The 19,494-nt window shown below is 35.2% G+C and overlaps 1 protein-coding gene across 1 annotated transcript; it reads left to right on the forward strand.

Annotated features, from left to right (window-relative positions):
• The first annotated feature begins 16,583 nt into the window (after window positions 1-16,583).
• On the forward strand, window positions 16,584-17,393 carry LOC120148543. The gene has a single exon (XM_039161634.1). The coding sequence runs from the start codon at window positions 16,729-16,731 to the stop codon at window positions 17,308-17,310; it is 582 nt and encodes a 193-aa protein (XP_039017565.1). The 5' UTR covers window positions 16,584-16,728; the 3' UTR covers window positions 17,311-17,393.
• Window positions 17,394-19,494: the final 2,101 nt, after the last annotated feature.

Here is a 19,494-nt window from a genome sequence, read left to right on the forward strand (position 1 = left end):
TCTTCTGAACAAAGTCATCAATCTAAATGCAGGATCGAAGTGGTTTGGTCAGATCCACCATTATCTCCATTCGTGCAAACTTACCACGTTCACCTGCTTACGTATTATAATCCACCTTAATTACCTGACCCACCACCATAGCAATACGACAGAAAAGTGCTTTGAAATAATACCTGTCGTAACCGGTTTTCGTCCGGGCACGAAATATTTTTTACTTGGCGGGAAAATTGATGTAAATAAATGCTTTTGAAAATAATTTAGGAGTCGCCATCGACCTTTTGGGTCAGGTAGGTCAAATACCTAAAAATAAATATTAAAATAATTTATTTAAAATAAATATTTATTTATTATATCTATTTATGGCTACATAATAAAAATATTTAAATATATAAACAAGTAAAATTAAAAAATATAATTAGAGTTATATATTTAAAAGCAATAAAAAAATATTTAAAATAGGTGACTAAATCATAGTAAAAGTAAAATTAAAAACCTAATTCATAATTAATCAAAATTATAGGGATTAAACATGCTATTTCTTTATTTTATTTATTTAGTGACTAAAATAAAATTATCTAAAATTCAGATTTTAGAATAAAATAAATTAAAAATATAAACTAAGGATTAAAATATTATTTATTAAATTAAAGGATTAAATCTGTTATTTATCCTAAATATATTATTTTAATATAAAGGACTAAAATAAATAAAATTTAAAATTTAAAGATCAAATTAAAAGTATTATAAACTTGATTTAGTGACTAAAATGGAAAGTTTACAAGTTTAAATGGCTGCGGAAATGATTTAACTATTCTTTAATTACACGCATAGTCCTTCTCGAAACGACGTCGTTCGGGAAGGCCTATATAAGGTCCAAAATGGCTGGCCCGAAGGGCCAGCCTTCATTTCAATTTTTTTTTCTCTCTCAAGCAAAGAGAGAGCCAGAATTCTCTCTAGCTTCCCTCATCGGAGGGAAGCCGGTCACCGGACGGCAACCGTCTGCCGCCGTGACCATCACCGCCGGCCACCGCTTCCGGTGGCCGGAAAATTTTATTTTTACACTAATGGGTAGATCGGACCGTCCTAAGGACGGTTCCGGTGTTATTTTCTCCTAAAAAGCTCCCAATCGGAGCAAATCTAGGAAAATACCTTCGTTTTCGAAGGTTGTTGGTGACGTTTGGAGGGTTTCGGTGGTCGTGGCTTCCTCGGTAAGCTTCTCTCCTCCCTCTTCTTCTATTTTTGATTGTGGTTGTTGTGATTTGGTCTCTATTTTGTATCTTTTGCTCTCGGTTTTTGTCTCTCTGGGATCTGTTGTTCTCTGTCTCTCTTCTGGTCCCTTTTCTTTGCAGGTTGGGTGATGGCTTTATAGCCATCACCAGTGCTCATCTCGGACCGGTCCGAAGAATAGAGTTCGGTGAGTCACCGGACTCCCAGTGGTGACTCACTGCTAGAGTAGCTACGTGGGTGGCCATCTGGGTCTTCTGGAGGCTTCGATGGAGGCGTGGCACTGGCAGCAGAGGCGGCTGGAAGCTGGACCGTTGGCTGAGGCGGTTGGAGGCAGAGGCGGCTGGAAGCTGGACCGTTGGCTGAGGCAGTTGGAGGCAGAGGCGGCTGGAGGCAGAGGCGGCTAGGGTTAGAGAAACCTAACTGAAACCCTAAATGTTTAGGGTTTCGGTTTGGTTTGGGCCGGTTAACTGGACTTGTAATTTTTTAATATTATTTATGTATATATATATATATTTAATAATAATAATAATAATATTTATAATAATAATAATAATAATAATATTTATAGTAATAATAATAATAATAATATTTATAGTAATAATAATAATAATTATTATTATTATATAATAATAATAAATAAATCAAAATGGGTAAAAAAATTAGTATCTTCAGCTGCCCCTCTTTGCTCATTCGTGTGTTAACAAGAATAGGGCAAAGACGAAAAGATAATAAATTTTTTTTATCCATTTGGCTTTACTTGATCATAATGGAGATGTTGAATAAATTCTTCTCTTTCTTTCAAATGAGTTCTTCTCATTATGAACTTTCCGCTGGGGATAATGTTGACCTCTTTCTTTCTATGATAGAGTCATTCAAAAGGTTGAATAAGCTCTTGATGAGTTCTTCTCATTATGAACTTTCTCTAGAAAGGCTGATGCTAATCTATCTCCTTCTGTGATAGAATTATGCAAAAAGTTGAACAAGTTCTTATTATTATGAACTTCTTCTTCCTTCTTCAGATGAGTTCTTCTCATTATGAACTTCTCTGGAAAAGCTGCTCCATCAAGTGATGGATTTGAGCAAAAGGTTGAACAAATTCTTCTCATTATGAACTTCTTCTTCCTTCTTCAGACGAGTTCTTCTCATTATGAACTTTCTCTGGAAAGGCTGATCCATCAAGTGATGAATTCAAGCAAAAGGTTGAACAAATTCTTCTTATTATGAACTTCTTCTTTCTTCTTCATATGAGTTCTTCTCATTATGAACTTTCTCTGGCGAAGCTAATCCATCAAGTGATGGATTTGAACAAAAGGTTGAACAAATTCTTCTCATTATGAATTTCTTATTCATTCTTCAGATGAGTTCTTCTCATTATGAACTTTCTCTGGCAAAGCTAATCCATCAAGTGATGGATTTGAGCAAAAGGTTGAACAAATTCTTCTCATTATGAACTTCTTCATCCTTCTTCAGATGAGTTCTTCTCATTATGAACTCTAACTGGAAAAGATAATCCATCAAGTGATAGATTTGAGCAAAAGGTTGAACAAATTCTTCTCATTATGAACTTCTTCATCCTTCTTCAGATGAGTTCTTCTCATTATGAACTTCCTCTGGAAAGGCTGATCCATCAAATGATGGATTTGAATCTTTGTTAAAATCTTTGAAATTCCTGTTAAAAATTCAACATAGATAAAAATGAATGAAAATGCACCTATTTTTGCAAACACCTAAATATGATGCATGAATGTTAAGTTGTGAATTGAGTATTTCTTCAGTTGTAGAAACCCAATAAATCTTTCTTCTTCAAATCAGAGAATCTATCCTCTTTGACAAATGTAGAGGTAGATATAATGTCATAAAACCTCTTGAGAATAAAACTCAATAGTATAGGCTCTTGAAAAGCTTGCATTCATGCAACATGTTGATTCTGATAACAACTCATCTGATTATGAAGCGACCTTTTCAGATGATTTCACAGATATCGATAGTTCTTTTAATATCGAGAAATCTTGAATTCTGATTCTGATGAGGAGAATAAACTGTTATACTTGACAAAAATGGGATTCTCAGAGGCTGAAACTTCAATAGCTATGGAGAGATGTAGTTCAGATTCATCAATTGCAAATTGACAAATTTTATATATGCTGCTCTAATGACTAAGGCTGCTGACGCATTTCTTCCGGTAAAAGATAGAAAGCCATTATGCAATGATCCCAATTACAAGCAAAGATGAAACTTGTGCTATGATTTTTGGGAAAATAATAAACAGAAGAAGCTTGAAAAGAAGCTTCTTAATGAAGACGATCATGCAGTTCATCTTTTAATTCCAATGATTGGTTCTGTATTTCCTACCAAACCAGATCAGATAATTCAAAGAACATTTCCAGAAGATGCTATTGAGTCTCCTTATTTCTACTATGAGCAAATTCATCTTCCAAATTCAATGATTGGTTCTGCCAAACCAGATCAGATAACCCAAAGAACATTTCCAGAAGATGCTATTGGCAAATTCATCTTCTAAATTCAATGATTGGTTCTGCTAAACCAATCAGATAACCCAAAGAACACTTCCAAAGATGCTATGAGCAAATTCATCTTCCAAATTCAATGATTGGTTCTGCCAAACCAGATCAGATAACTCAAAGAACACTTCCAGAAGATGCTATGAGCAAATTCATCTTCCAAATTCAATGATTGGTTCTGCCAAACCAGATCAGATAACTCAAAGAACACTTCCAGAAGATGCTATGAGCAAATTCATCTTCCAAATTCAGTGATTGGTTCTGCTAAACCAGATCAGATAACTCAAAGAACACTTCCAGAAAGATACTATGAGCAAATTCATCTTCCAAATTCAATGATTGGTTCTGCCAAACCAGATCAGATAACTCAAAGAACACTTCCAGAAGATGCTATGAGCAAATTCATCTTCCAAATTCAATGATTGGTTCTGCTAAACCAGATCAGATAACTCAAAGAACACTTCCAGAAGATGCTATGAGCAAATTCATCTTCCAAATTCAATGATTGGTTCTGCTAAACCAGATCAGATAACTCAAAGAACACTTCCAGAAGATGCTATGAGCAAATTCATCTTTTAAATCCAATGATTGGTTTTGGGGTTCATACCAAACCAGACCAGATAACTCAAAGAACACTTCCAGAAGATGCTATTGAGTCTTCTTATTTCTACTATGAGCACATGGCACTTGCTCCAGTTAATGTTTGGACTGGAATATCACAGTACTTATTCGATGTAGAGCCAGAATTTGTAGATTCGAAGCATTTTCATGCTACTACACTGAAAAGGGCTATATTCATAATTCTGCCAATTGAGAACAGATTTTCTCTTATTCTGCTTCCTCCATGTGCTGATGCTTTTCCATTGACAAAGAAATGATGGCCTTCCTGGGATCCAAGAACAAAGTTGAACTGTTTATAAACATATACAGGAAGTGCCAAATTGACAGAAAGGATCTGTAAGGCTCTTGAAGCTTATGACAATGAGCCACCTTCGAGTGTCCAGAAGTATGTTCTTGATGAGTGCTGAAAATGGAATCTGGTATGGGTTGAAAATAATAAAATTGTTCCACTTGAATCTGATGAGGTGGAAATGCTTCTAGGTTTCCCTAAAAACCATACACAAGGATCTGTATAGAGACATGTTCCATGGTGGTATCAATGTCATGTCTCTTTTCTATAGGATCAATGATGCAGAAGTTGCCTTTTACTGTCTTGGCATACTTTTGAAAACAGATGTGCAAGAACTGAATGATGATCGGTTGGAGCAATTGATGAGTAGTTTTGTCGAATTCGACCTTGTTGTAAGTGGCATCCAGCGTAACAACCTTACTGGAAGAAATAAACATCATTGTGATGGGCTTGAAGATTTTTGTTGGTGCATTTACTTGCAATGATTGCTACAACAAACTGTCTCTTCTGCTGCTTCAATATATCCCACTCTTTTCGAATTATGGAACGGTTTAGTTGACAGTAAAATTTGTCATCTTCAACTTTTGGAATCCTGTAACCAATGTTACCCTATATAAAAGGCCTATAAGGGTAGATTCTGTTCCAATGTCTTATTCTGTGCCATAAGTCCTCAAATTCAAATTCAGCAATCTTCTGAAGGACATAATGAATATCATCTTGACAAAGAAAATGATCAGCATAGAAGAAGTAGCAATAATGTATCAAGACTTGAGCCAGCATCACGGTATAACCAGAGTGCAGGTAGTGACTTGTTCATGGCTTTATGATGTAATCTTCTAGAGAACATGAATTGATGGTTGGGGAAAATAATCTTTCTGGTGATGCTTATCGCCCTCAGCATGAGATAAACGATAATCTTTCTTGATGAATTGCTAATGTCATAGGAGAGTGTCACAAGTTCAATTCTCCAGACTTTCTGGCTTCTTGGACCACTTGCCTTCAAAAATGTGAAGCGCTTCATTCTTCTGGCTTCGTTCATTCTTTTTCTACAACAGAGGTAGAATAAGCAACAATTGCTTTAAGGATCTTCCTCATTTGAGACTGTACTGTTTGAAAATGTTTTTTCTCCTTTCTTTATTGAAGAATGAAAGAATTTTGCAAAGTATTACCCCTTTCAGGTTCACAATATAATCGAATCATAAACAATGAGTTTAATGAATATAAATAAATCAACTACACTTTTAAATCATTCAAAATCATAGTCCTATGGCAAGTGTCAAAATTATTGACTGATTTGAGGTGTAGGTTGATTTTGGTAAAGTAGGTTCTTTCAAGTTGGTTCAGTATGTCGCTTCGGGCTTCCACTAACTTGAAGAAATGGTTGTTATGCTCATCTTGTAGAGATGCTTCTCGTTTTCAGAATCTCAGGAACGTTTTTGAGATGTGTGGTGCTTCATTAAGAGCTTAAGATCGTCTCTTATGTCGTTGTTGCACCATTCAATATTCGAGCCGCCTTTTCAGGTTTTCAACTCGAATCCTCCTTTGGTTTCAAAGATGTTTTTTTTAAAAATTTATATCTTGAACCCTCCTTTTATCATTTTTCATATCATGCATTAAAGATTTTAAAAACCAATTTTTGCAAATAAAAATCAATCTTGAGAGGCGGAATGAATTCTGAAGATATTCTCTTTTACTTAGAAATCCATGTACGATTAAAATGGACTTTTCAGGTACGTAACGTAGGCCATGGCTTATGGTTATGAAAAAAAGGGATAAAAAGGCCCAAATAAGTGTTTAAGGGTCATCAAACCAAGGATCAATTCATTTGATGCCATCAATCTTGTTTTGTTGGACTTGGATCTGCCTTGCTGGGGAATTTTCCATCAACTGGATCCCTCTAGACTGCCAAATTTTGGATTCATTTCCATTTTCTCATATCTCCAGCATTTCTTGCTCTTCTTGTTTGTACTTGATCAACCTTGTAACTTGAGGCTCAATAAATCACCCATCTTGATTCAATTTTCCTTTTTCTTTTTTTTTCTTTTTTTTTCTTTCTTTGCTGGATGAGTATAATACTTCAATTGCTTTGGGCACCTCCTTTTCCTTTTGCATTTTGGAGGTTTTCAATTATTCTTGATTGGATTGATCTTCAAGCACTCTGTATTTGACATACTTTGTAGTTCAAAACTTTCATGACTTCATAGAAACTTGTCTTCGTAATAAAACTGTATTGACAATCTTTATTCTTGTGAGCCAATATCCTTTACCTTGCCCCCCAATGTAGAGGGTGATCCTTGGTTAGGGTTGAATTAGAAGAAAAATTATTCAGGCTCAAATGGGGACAACAAAGGATATATATATATATTAAAGGATAAATGAAACAATGCCGTTCATCATCTCATACACAGAAACCTTTGTAAAAAGAGGTATCCACAGGGGGATGAATATTCAAGATTAACTTTATTTACATGAAAAAATGTAATTAATGCATGATATATTTATTTCAATCAATCACTTTCCCCTTCTTCTTTGAGTATGCCCTAATCACTCGAAATTATCATCAATGAGTTGGTCCATGATGCCTTATCTCGTCTCTTCTTGCAGTAAAATTCACGAATAGTTGAAAGTTTGGTTCTTTTGATGTCTTTTGGTTTATGATGGTTTTGTATTTGGAAGGACAAATGTGTGACTTATAAAGTCATGTATATGGTGGAAGGTAGTATCATCAATCAATCGACTCTACCCGAGAAGGTAAACATCTAGAGTTTGTGTCTCAAAAACAGGTAGAGACATTTCTTCAGAGTCTCAGATAAATGTAGTGTCAGGATTTGGTTTTGGTAAAGGTCGAGTAATTGGTGTTGGATGGGATATGGAAGATATAATTTTATCACTTGCCAATAGATCTATAACTCTTGCAAATTTAAAAGAATATTTAATCTACTTAATACTCAATAATCTCAAGATTAAAACTTGATTCTTTGCTCATAACCATAAAAGCAACACAATTTATTTTTTTGCACAAAAGGCGGAGAAAGAAACAAAAAAACAAGTTCAAACAAGATGTTGAAAATAGAAAAGTACTATAGTGGTAGATAACACTTCCACTTATTTATTTATCATGACTCATCACTCCTCTATTGTTGGGTATGTACTTGGCCCAGGATTTTTATCCTTATTTGCTCCCCATTTCTTGATCATTTCTTGTGTCAAGACTCCCTTATCGACGAGCGTCTCTATTTCCTTTAACAGTGACCAACAATTCCCTGTTGAATGTCCAGATACTCCCAAGTGAAAATTACAGAAGCTATTTTGATCATAGCAATGAGCATAAGGCCTTGGTGACACCTTCACCAATCTTGGTGTAATGTATTGAGCTTTAACAAAATGAGGGTACAGGTCTGAGATAGATTCTTGAAACACCTTTAGAGTTTTTCTTGCTCGCGAGGCTATCACTTTCTTTGATCGTTCTGAATGAATGAATGCTCTCATGTTATTGAGGGGGTTCTGAATGCTCATTTCAGCTATAACTGGGGTAGTATTAACCAGACTCCTTAAGTTTCCCCTTGCCTTACTGGTTTTCGGAAAATCTGATATAGGTATCTGAGATGTCTTCTGGGTTATATCTGCCTCATTCTTTCTTAGACCTATAGGCCAATCTCGAATTACATCCATGGGAGCCTTTTGATTTCTTTTCCCATTTTCTTGTGCCTGATATTCTTCGTAGGATTTGGTTATATTAGTTTTTGTTGCAACAATGGTTTCTGAACATTGAACCTTAACCCCTTCTTTTATCTTGCATTTTTGAATTGCTTGCTCTAAAGGGTCTTGGAAATTTCCCTTAAGGTTACCAGGAACCTTAGCTGAACAATTTGGAATTCTAGTCTGATTTATCCAAGGAACTTCCTTATAGGTCCAATTCTCATTTGGAGGCCATTGTGATTGATCAAGTTGTGGAGTAATTGATCTGGCTGAGAGCATTTTTGGATGCAATTTTTCACTCGAACAGTGGAAGGGAGGAAATTGAAATCCCTGCACATTCTTTTTCTTCTTGATCACTCTATAAGGTTTGGCACCATGTTTAACTGAATAAGACCTCATTGTATTAACCCAGCTTCTTTCTTGACTTTAGTATTGTCAGAGCCTCTTATCTTGCCATTCTTGATAGCCATTTCGATGATTTCTCCACTTATGATGATGTCAGAGAAATTATTAGGGACAACCCCTATCATGTGATTAACATAAGGAAATTTTAATGTGCTGATGAACAAAGTAGTGAACTCTTTTTCAGTCAATGGTGGATGTACTTGAGAAGCAACGTCTTTCCATCATTGTGAATATTGTCGAAAGCTTTCATTGCACTTCATATTCATGCTTTGCAACATTGTTCGATCAGGGGCCATATCAGTCATGTCCTTGTATTGACCCAAAAAAGCTTGAGCTAAATCCCTCCAAGAACGTATTTGAGTACGTTTTAGCTGATTATACCATCTGGATGCAGACCCAGATAAACTGTCTTGGAAATAGTGGATCAACAATTTTTCATTCTCTACATAGCCAGTCATACGACGAAAATACATAGTGATATGATATGAAGGGCATGTAGTCCCATTATACTTCTCAAAATCTGGAACCTTGAACTTTGGTGGAATAACCAGGCCAGGGACCAAACTTAGTTCTTTGGCGTCAAACCCATAAAATGTCTCAACTGTCTCTATAGATTTTATCACCTCTTCTATATTTTCCAGTAGTTGAGTGAATTTTCCTTCTCAACTGATTTGTTTAGGTCAAGGACCTCATTACAAAATTCATCAGGCTTCAACTCAGAAGTAGTAGGACAATCAGTGGGGAACGATGCTCCAGCTTGATATGGTGAGTTCTTAACAGCAAAATAAATTGGTGACTGAATTTCCTGGGGTACAGAGGTGAACTCAGGAATATGAACAGGTGTAACACCCAAAGAATTTGTGGGGTTTTCAACAAGACTCTTTCCAGCAGTCAAATGCTTATCAATCATTTCTTTCATATTGTTCAGTAGATCGATCTGAGAATTAGCTTCGATTTGTGCCAACTTGCTCCTCAATTCCTCTTGTATTTCTTTCTGATTTATCTCAAATTTGGCTAGCCTATCTTCAGTTTCTTTAGACATTTTCTTGTGTCGTGCTGAGCGTTCTTGCTTCAAGGAAAAACCAAGATCACTTCGTTTGAAATCCTTATTTTAATGAATGAATGTTTTAATGTATTATGACATAAAAAATGCAAAGATGCCAAATGCAAATGTAAATATGTGAATGTAATAACAAGAATACAAATTGTGCAATACAAATGCAAAGATGCCAAATGTAAATATGCAAATGTAAAAATGTAAATGTAAATTATTTAAAATACCAGAATAGGACATCCAGTTATATTAAGACTGCCCTTTTCTTTGATATGAAAATAAATAAACATTATTATTTAATTAAATATGTTTTAATGCATGATGTAAATTTAAAAATGTAAATGTAAATACAAACGTAAAAATGTACAAATGCAAAATACAAATGCATGTATGAAAAGGTGTTACTCAAGAGTGATCATCTTAGAACAGATTTCATTGAACGCAAAAGTTTCGGTACATCAAAAAAAACTTTACATGTAGGGATATATTTCATTCCTAACTTCTCCAAAGCCAAATTAGTCTATCAACTTAAGGGACATATTGCTTGTCTGGACTGCAACATCTTCCATGACATTCTCTTTCATTTTCTGTCACTTCTCGGAGTTGCTCATTTTCCCTTGTAAGAGATCTTTTCTGTCCAAGAAGTTCTTGAACAAGATCTTCATATATGTTGCAGTTCTTTTTCAGCTTGGTGACCCCTGTTATCCATTCTTCTGGGGTACTTCCTAGGCCAGCATTTTGAAAGGTTTGACTGATCTTCTGAAAATCTTCATGCATGGTTTTCATTTCTGTGCTCAATTTCTCGTTTTGGTCGTTCAAGTCCTTCAAATAACATGCTTGAGCTTCATAAAAATCTCCACTACTCTGAATGTCCCGACTGATACTCTTACCATAGACTGCTTTTGGTATCAATCTGGCAGAATCTTTATGGATTACTTTTGGTATTAATATAACCGGTTCTCTGTGTGCAGAACTTCCCTCGATCCTCGTAGTTTCTTCAGGATGTCTTTCCTTGGTCGTATCATATTTTGTTTGATCATAAACTTTTTGTCCATTTACGATTTCTTTCCAATATGATGAACAGTCTTTCAAGCCAACACCTTTTGGTTATGCCATGATCATGTAATGCAAACAAAAGAAATCAATATGAACATATTAGAGCAATGTAATATGCATGAAAAAAATAGAATAGTTAGTACCAACTAAAAAAATCTATTTATCAATGTATAAATCTTAACCTCATGTTTTCTAGTTCCATGATTTGTTTGGAAAATTTAACTTAACCGCACGATTTCTAGTTCGAATGCATTTATTCAGGAAAAGGAAATAAAATAAATTAAAAGCTAGAGCTTATTTCTCCTTTGTGTATACCTACTGACAAAATTTCGGCATGGTTTCAGATCGAGAGAGTTTCTAGGGTTTATTATATGCAGGTTTTCAGTTCTAGGAGTAAAGGTACTCGAACTGTCCTTGTTGATGCCCCCTTGGGCTATCAAACCCTCAATCATAGTCCATTACAGACTTAAACGGACCGAGTTTCAATTCGAGGGGATACATTTCTCTATGACTAACACGGAGAATAAATTCTCACGAAGACATAGAGCATATGAACCCCGAAAGTTACTTGTTAGGTCTGACACGGAGAATAAATTCTCACGAAGATGTCGCTTTCACTCCCACTTAAAAGGGACAAACTCAATTATAGAGCTTTATGTTATGCAATGCAAGTGTTGTGTGTGAGGAGAAATGTTCAAACCTTTGACAGAAAAATAAATAACGAAATAAAATACTTACAAGTAAAATGAAACATATAAATATTATGAAAATAATAAGTAAATATAAAAATTTTGAAAAGAAAGAATTAAAAATTAAATACATGAACTTTTAATTTTTAATTAATAGAGACAATTTATAATTGATTTTAAAGTTTGACCAGTTCCCCAGCGGGAGTCGCCAAGCTGTCGTAACCGGTTTTCATCCGGGCACGAAATATTTTTTACTTGGCGGGAAAATTGATGTAAATAAATGCTTTTGAAAATAATTTGGGAGTCGCCATCGGCCTTTTGGGTCAGGTAGGTCAAATACCTAAAAATTATTTTTTAAAAGAGTTTTAAGAAAACATCAATTAAAAATGAACTGATCTGCGTTTATAACCAGAAAATTCGTTCTTTTAAATAATAAAAAGGGATTCGTGGTCGGTTACGTTTAGGGAAGGATTAGCACCCCTACAACGCCCAAAATTGGTACTTTTTAATTATAAATTGTCTCTATTATTATAAATTTAAAAAATTCAAAATATATTTAATTTATAATCCTATTATTTCAAAATTATAAAAAATATTTAAAAATATCGGAAAAGAACTTCTAGGTGCCTTAAGACAGCTCTTTTCTTTGATATTGATAAATATTAATTTAAATTAAATAATATTTTTTATAATTTTTAATTTTAAAATACCAGAATAGGACATCCAGTTGTATTAAGACTGTCTTTTTCTTCGATATTGAAAAATAAATATTAAAATAATTTATTTAAAATAAATATTTATTTATTATATCTATTTATGGCTACATAATAAAAATATTCAAAATATATAAACAAGTAAAATTAAAAAATATAATTAGAGCTATATATTTAAAAGCAATAAAAAAATATTTAAAATAGGTGACTAGATCATAGTAAAAGTAAAATTAAAAACCTAATTCATAATTAATCAAAATTATAGGGATTAAACATGCTATTTCTTTATTTTATTTATTTAGTGACTAAAATAAAATTATCTAAAATTCAGATTTTAGAATAAAATAAATTAAAAATATAAACTAAGGATTAAAATATTATTTATTAAAATTAAAGGATTAAATCTATTATTTATCCTAAATATATTATTTTAATATAAAGGACTAAAATAAATAAAATTTAAAATTTAAAGATCAAATTAAAAGTATTATAAACTTGATTTAGTGACTAAAATGGAAAGTTTACAAGTTTAAATGGCTGTGGAAATGATTTAACTATTCTTTAATTACACGCATAGTCCTTCCCGAAACGACGTCGTTCGGGAAGGCCTATATAAGGTCCAAAATGGCTGGCCCGAAGGGCCAGCCTTCATTTCAATTTTTTTTCTCTCTCAAGCAGAGAGAGAGCCAGAATTCTCTCTGGCCTCTCTCTAGCTTCCCTCATCGGAGGGAAGCCGGTCACCGGACGGCAACCGTCTGCCGCCGTGACCATCACCGCCGGCCACCGCTTCCGGTGGCCGAAAAATTTTATTTTTACACTAATGGGTAGATCGGACCGTCCTAAGGACGGTTCCGGTGTTATTTTCTCCTAAAAAGCTCCCAATCGGAGCAAATCTAGGAAAATACCTTCGGTTTTCGAAGGTTGTTGGTGACGTTTGGAGGGTTCCGGTGGTCGTGGCTTCCTCGGTAAGCTTCTCTCCTCCCTCTTCTTCTATTTTTGATTGCTGGTTGTTGTGATTTGGTCTCTATTTTGTATCTTTTGCTCTCGGTTTTTGTCTCTATGGGATCTGTTGTTCTCTGTCTCTCTTCTGGTCCCTTTTCTTTGCAGGTTGGGTGATGGCTTTATAGCCATCACCGGTGCTCATCTCGGACCGGTCCGAAGAATAGAGTTCGGTGAGTCACCGGACTCCCAGTGGTGACTCACTGCTAGAGTAGCTACGTGGGTGGCCATCTGGGTCTTCTGGAGGCTTCGATGGAGGCGTGGCACTGGCAGCAGAGGCGGCTGGAAGCTGGACCGTTGGCTGAGGCGGTTGGAGGCAGAGGCGGCTGGAGGCAGAGGCGGCTAGGGTTAGAGAAACCTAACTGAAACCCTAAATGTTTAGGGTTTCGGTTTGGTTTGGGCCGGTTAACTGGGCTTGTAATTTTTTAATATTATTTATGTATGTATATATATATATATTTAATAATAATAATAATAATATTTATAATAATAATAATAATAATAATAATAATATTTATAGTAATAATAATAATAATAATAATATTTATAGTAATAATAATAATAATAATAATAATAAATAAATCAAAATGGGTAAAAAAATTAGTATCTTCAATACCGATATGGAAGACCCGGGAGACGGACCCACACCATTACCTTCGATGGATGTTTCTCAAACGTTGAGAAAGTTCGACTCCAGGGTTGTACCGTTAAATAATTACCATTTATTGTCCAAGGACCTTATGTGAGAACCTTAACATAGTCTCTCATCTTCAAATCGGACTAAGAAGTAGTTATTATCCAGATCAACCACCTGAAGTTCCCCAACCGACTTTTACAACGCATGTATACGGTTCAATAATGTATTGTATCCTATAGTACGTCCAAGAAGCCGGACGATAATTGCGTTACTCATGCTTTGATCAATTTGTTCATGCACTCTTTGAGAGAACGAGATCTTCGAATACGGACCCGACACATCAATCAAACAATCTTTATCCGTTACCATAATCTTATCAGCATCAAAACCCTTCCCAAAACTATATATGTAGACTCGGTCCCACCTGATTTCGCAGTGACAGATGCATACGAGGTTTTGTTACTCTCTCCCAATTGCTGCTGATCTAGATTCAAGCTAGTTGAGTTCTCATCCCGTTTGTTCATACCAGCGATCTTAAGGCCTTCCATAGTCATTATCTCACCATCTGCAGCAAATGGCTTATCAATAACAAACGTACTTCTACCTTTCTTCGTCACTCGCTGATCCTCGAGCGCCATGGGTGACCCCGGTCTTTCCAGGACTTCTGGCGTTCCAAGATGCTGCATCGTTTCCGGTGGACGGCCACCAACACTTCCATAATTATTCAAACTAGGGTTTGTCCCCCTGAGGGTTTCTGTCACCGTTGACTTATTATTTGTTTATTTGGATATTAAATTATAATTAAATATATTTTTAAAATATAATTAATACAATATTTAAAATAAAATTTAATTTATTTTTAAAAAATTAAATTTAATATTTTTCATATAAATATAGATAAAATTTAGCAAATTTAAGTTAAATAATTGATCTCGAATATAAATTATTTTAGATTAATTTTTTTTAATTCATATCATTATAAAAAAGATATTTTTTTTTGACAAAATTACAAAAAGATAGTATTTGATTAGCTCTAACATTGTAAGTTTGCACATGCACAGTAGTTAATACTTGCATGACGAGAGACCCACATAGTTAGCAAAGGAGAAATAAGAAACACGATGCTCAACAAAAATGGAGTTTGTATTCTAGAAGCTTCATAAAGATAACAAAAACCCTAATAAAATGATGATAAGTAATTTCACTGTGACATTCACATGTGGCTGCAAAGCTTTCGACCTTCAAAAACCAAAACTCCATTAATGAAACCCACAAATATAAAGGTATAACTAATTCCATATTTTTCCCAAACTCTTTTGCAAGATAAATGTGAATTACTTTAGTTTTTCTTAACAACAAAAACGAACTTCAACTACATTTCTTTATCTCTTTGCGCCTTTGTCTCTCGTGTGGCTATTAATTAGAAAGAAGCATATATATATTCGTATTTGATTGTTTCTCAAATTATAATCCTGTTTACACTGGCTAAACTCACGATATAATGCCCTCAAAATAAATAATTCACGAAATAACGTTATCCCAACATTATTTGCTGAAATAGGGCGAAATCAACAGTGTGGCCGTAGGTCGCCATGCCTTCCGGGCGACCTACGACGTGGCTTGCTCTGCATGGGACATGCACAACCCAACCATAGGTCGCCGTGCACTCCCAGCGACCTCCTAGGTCGCCATGCACGCCCGGCGACCAAGGAGGTCGCCATGCACTCGGGGCGACCAAGGATTCATGCATGGGGAGATCGTGCCATGCACTCGGGGCTCGGTTCATGCATGGGGCACTCGAGGCGACCAAGGAACGGTTCATGCATGGGACACTCGGGGCCATGGAGTCCCGGCAAGGTCGCGAGCAGGCGAGCATGCAGCAGGGCATGGATGGGCGTGCATGGGCGTGCTCCTTTGGCGAGATGGGCGTGCATGGGCATGGAGGTCGTTGGCTGGTAGGTCGCAGGGCATGCATGGCGACCTACCAGGTCGCTGGGCGTGCATGGCGACCTGGTAGGTCGCCGGGCGTGCATGGCGACCTACCCCCGGTGCTGTAGAGGACACCACTTGAGCAATTAATCTGACGATCCCACTATTTCGTGAAAAAAAAAATTTCAACGCACTATCAACGAGATTTTGCCTGTTTACACTTTTGGCATTGTATAGCTTATGTTATATTCATTGTATTGTATCCCTCCCCCCTTTTTAGCTTACTTCTCTCGTGAAGCTCTCGGGTTTTCCCCCAAAAGGTAGAGGTAGTTGGACTTATATGGGTAGCTAGGGTTTTCTTTTTGCTTTTTCAACAAACTAAAAGGACATAAAACTTGATATTGATTGCATCGTGATGATCCCCGACTCAACTGCCCCATATGGAACACTAGTGGTGAAGATGAACACTGAACAAAGTATCTATCAACTTTTCCATGACACGACAGTGATGGCTCCTCTCTCTGGGTTAAGGAAAACAGTTAGCTTTAAACGCAAAAAGTTGAAAGCAAGTTTCCATTTCTTGAAAAATCTAGCATAAACTGGCCCCTGCTGCATGTAGCTGCTGATGGTCGACATGTGAGTCCACAGGATCCACACACTTGTTGGGTACAAAAAAGACAGGGTTCCCACTTTCTATAAATAACCTAGTTTCATGCACTTAACTCTCTATCAAGTATCAACCACCATTTGAGTTCGACAAAGTATCTTCCAAGCTCTTCTTTGAAGTTATTTCACTTCCATTAAAGCTTCAATCCTTAGTTCTTCATTGTAATCACTTGGTAGTTTCATACGAATTTTCACAATATCTACGCGTTGGCTCTCTTCAAAATGGCACCACATGGAGAGGCTATTACTAGCACTTACGCCAGGAGGAACAACTTCCCCAAGCCACCGAAACTCTCCAGCGACAGCCTCCACCGGACTGTTTCCGATATCACTTTCCAACTGAGCAAGGAAGTGCTCGATAATTACAAAGAAACCACCTTGACGGACGAGAACCAGCTCCCGCCTATATCCGAAGTCGAAGATGCCAAGTGCGAGTGTTGTGGGATGAGCGAAGAGTACACTCCGGAGTACATCGAGCGAGTCCGCAACAAGTACTTGGGGAAATGGATATGCGGGCTGTGTGCGGAGGCGGTGAAAGAAGGGATGGATAAAAACGGAGGCAAGATAGAGGAAGCTTTGAGTGCACATATGAATACATGTGCAAGGTTTAACAAGCTTGGGAGAGCTTATCCAGCTCTGTTGACTGCTGAAGCCATGAGGGATATTTTGAGGAAGAGTAATAGAGCCAAATCTATTAGCCCTAGGGATAGATCAGGAGCTCCGAAGAATGGTGGGATCGCTAGGAGCTCTAGTTGCATCCCAGCCATTACAAGGGATATCCATAATCTCAAAGTTTCAAACTGATGATACCAGAAATTATTAGCACAACCCTTTCATAATATTTTTATTAACCTATTCTTTTCCACCCTTTTGTGCCTTCAGAATCAAGCTTTATAGTATGGACCAAATCTTTAACCCACTTTAAAGTTTTTTGGGTTTGGCTTCCAATGCTTTAGGGTTTTTCTTTGGGCTGCTTCTAATTTTCACTGCAACAAAATTTCTTATTAGTGGCATCTAGGTTATTGTCACTAAAACTTCAATTTATGTCACTAGACATACTTTTTGACGTAAAAATCAATGTCACGACGATCGTCACCCTAGGTGTGTCACTAAATGTCAAAAGTGACGATGTATGTGTTATCGTCATGTATTGTTAAATATATAGTGACGCTAATGGATAACGCCACAATTTAATTTGCATTCAGTAACAATTACTTTTGTCACCAAATGATGTACATTTTCGTCATTAATAAATCATATTGTCACCAATAACACAATAATTTCATTGTATACGTGACGAAAATAAAATTGTCACATTGTTAGTAACGTAGTATATCGTCACCTAATAATAGAATGGATGACATTTATATATAACGTCACTATATAATTAATATTCAATGACAACTAATTATGTCACTAAATTATGTAAAATTTCGTTATTAATGATTTATATCGTCACGAATAATACATTAAAATCAATCTATATATGACAAAAGAGCTATTGTCATATTTTTAGTGACATAATATAAATGTTACCTAATAATATTATGAATGACGTTTATGCATAACATCACTTTATAATTTATATTCTATGACAGTTGGTTACATCACTAAATTAAATAAGATTTCGTTATTGATAATTTATATTGTCACAAATAATGCATTAAAATCAACTTATATCTGACGAAAGAGATATTGTAGCAAACACAAATAATTATATTCTATGACATTTTTAATGACAATAATATTAAATAAAATTATTTATACAAATCTAAATAAAAAATAAAATAGTTCACTTATTGAAAAATAATAAGATTTAAACAAATATTTCACTAAATACATAATAATTTCATTTCTATAAATATAAAATTGTTTAAATGTTTACAAAAATAAAAATAATATGATATAATGACTTGTAGAATTTCGTTGTAACAATCTCAATCCAAACCTTGAGTCGATTGTGGTTCTGTTGATGTTGAGTTTGTGGTATCATTTGAAGCTACCAAATTAAGATAATCAATATTAGTTACTACAATTAATATTATATAATAATTTTTATTTGATTAACTATATTGTTTACCTGAAAATTGAAGTGATGGCACTTGAATTTTCAATTGTTGTATCTGGATCAATTTCTTCATGTGTTTGATTTGGAGCATCAGTAACTTGTTGAGGTTCAGATTCTGGGTTCGATTAGTTTACCGAAGACTTTTTGAGTTTCATTTTCTTGTGTTCCAATCCTTTTACGAGATACTTTGCATGGTGTCATCCTAAAAACATATAGAAAAACTATTATAAATACTTCACAGCTTTTGCAATCGATTGCTCTTAGATATTAAAGGGAAATGCAAAGACGCATTAAACCACAACCAAAATCATCAATTATTATAGCACAACTGCTCTCCACTGGTAGAGCATTCTACAACTTAATTCATAAGCACAACAGTTCGGTTACACTGAGAGAATGATTCATTTGCAATTCAACTACATTAATAATTATGCTAAATTACAAAATTTGCAAACTTACACTGAAATGATGCTAATAACAATTTTCAATCAGTTTAAATGGAAATGTAAATAAATTAACATAAACAAAAAGAATATATAAATTCAAAATTCACAAACACATGCACCTAAACAAGCATAATACATAGCAGAGTTTGAGCATACCTTGTGAAGGTGAAATTTTACATCATAAACATTTATTTATTAAATGAAGAATTATCAATGTGAAAAGGAAACAAGACATGCATAGGTTTTTGAATGATTTTTCCAATCAGATTGTACAATATCGAATAATAAAAGCAGCAACGTTTAGCAAAATTTAAGAAAAAACTAACAATTATTTTGTAAAAAGCATCAGCGTTTAGCAAAATTTAAAAGATCAGTTATCTCAGACCTCTCTCTGAAGGACGGATGTTTCTCTGCAAGCTTTCTGTAAACAGTCATATACCTTCCTTCCTGGCGCATCATCCATGCAAGAGGCCG

This window comes from Hibiscus syriacus, unplaced genomic scaffold (assembly GCF_006381635.1).
Source record: "Hibiscus syriacus cultivar Baekdansim isolate YM2019G1 unplaced genomic scaffold, ASM638163v2 tig00110963_pilon, whole genome shotgun sequence".
Lineage (NCBI taxonomy): Eukaryota > Viridiplantae > Streptophyta > Magnoliopsida > Malvales > Malvaceae > Hibiscus > Hibiscus syriacus.

Excerpts from the sequence above, each read along its gene's own strand:
- LOC120148543 (XM_039161634.1), top strand. The coding sequence starts at position 16,729 with ATGGCACCACATGGAGAGGCTATTACTAGCACTTACGCCAGGAGGAAC.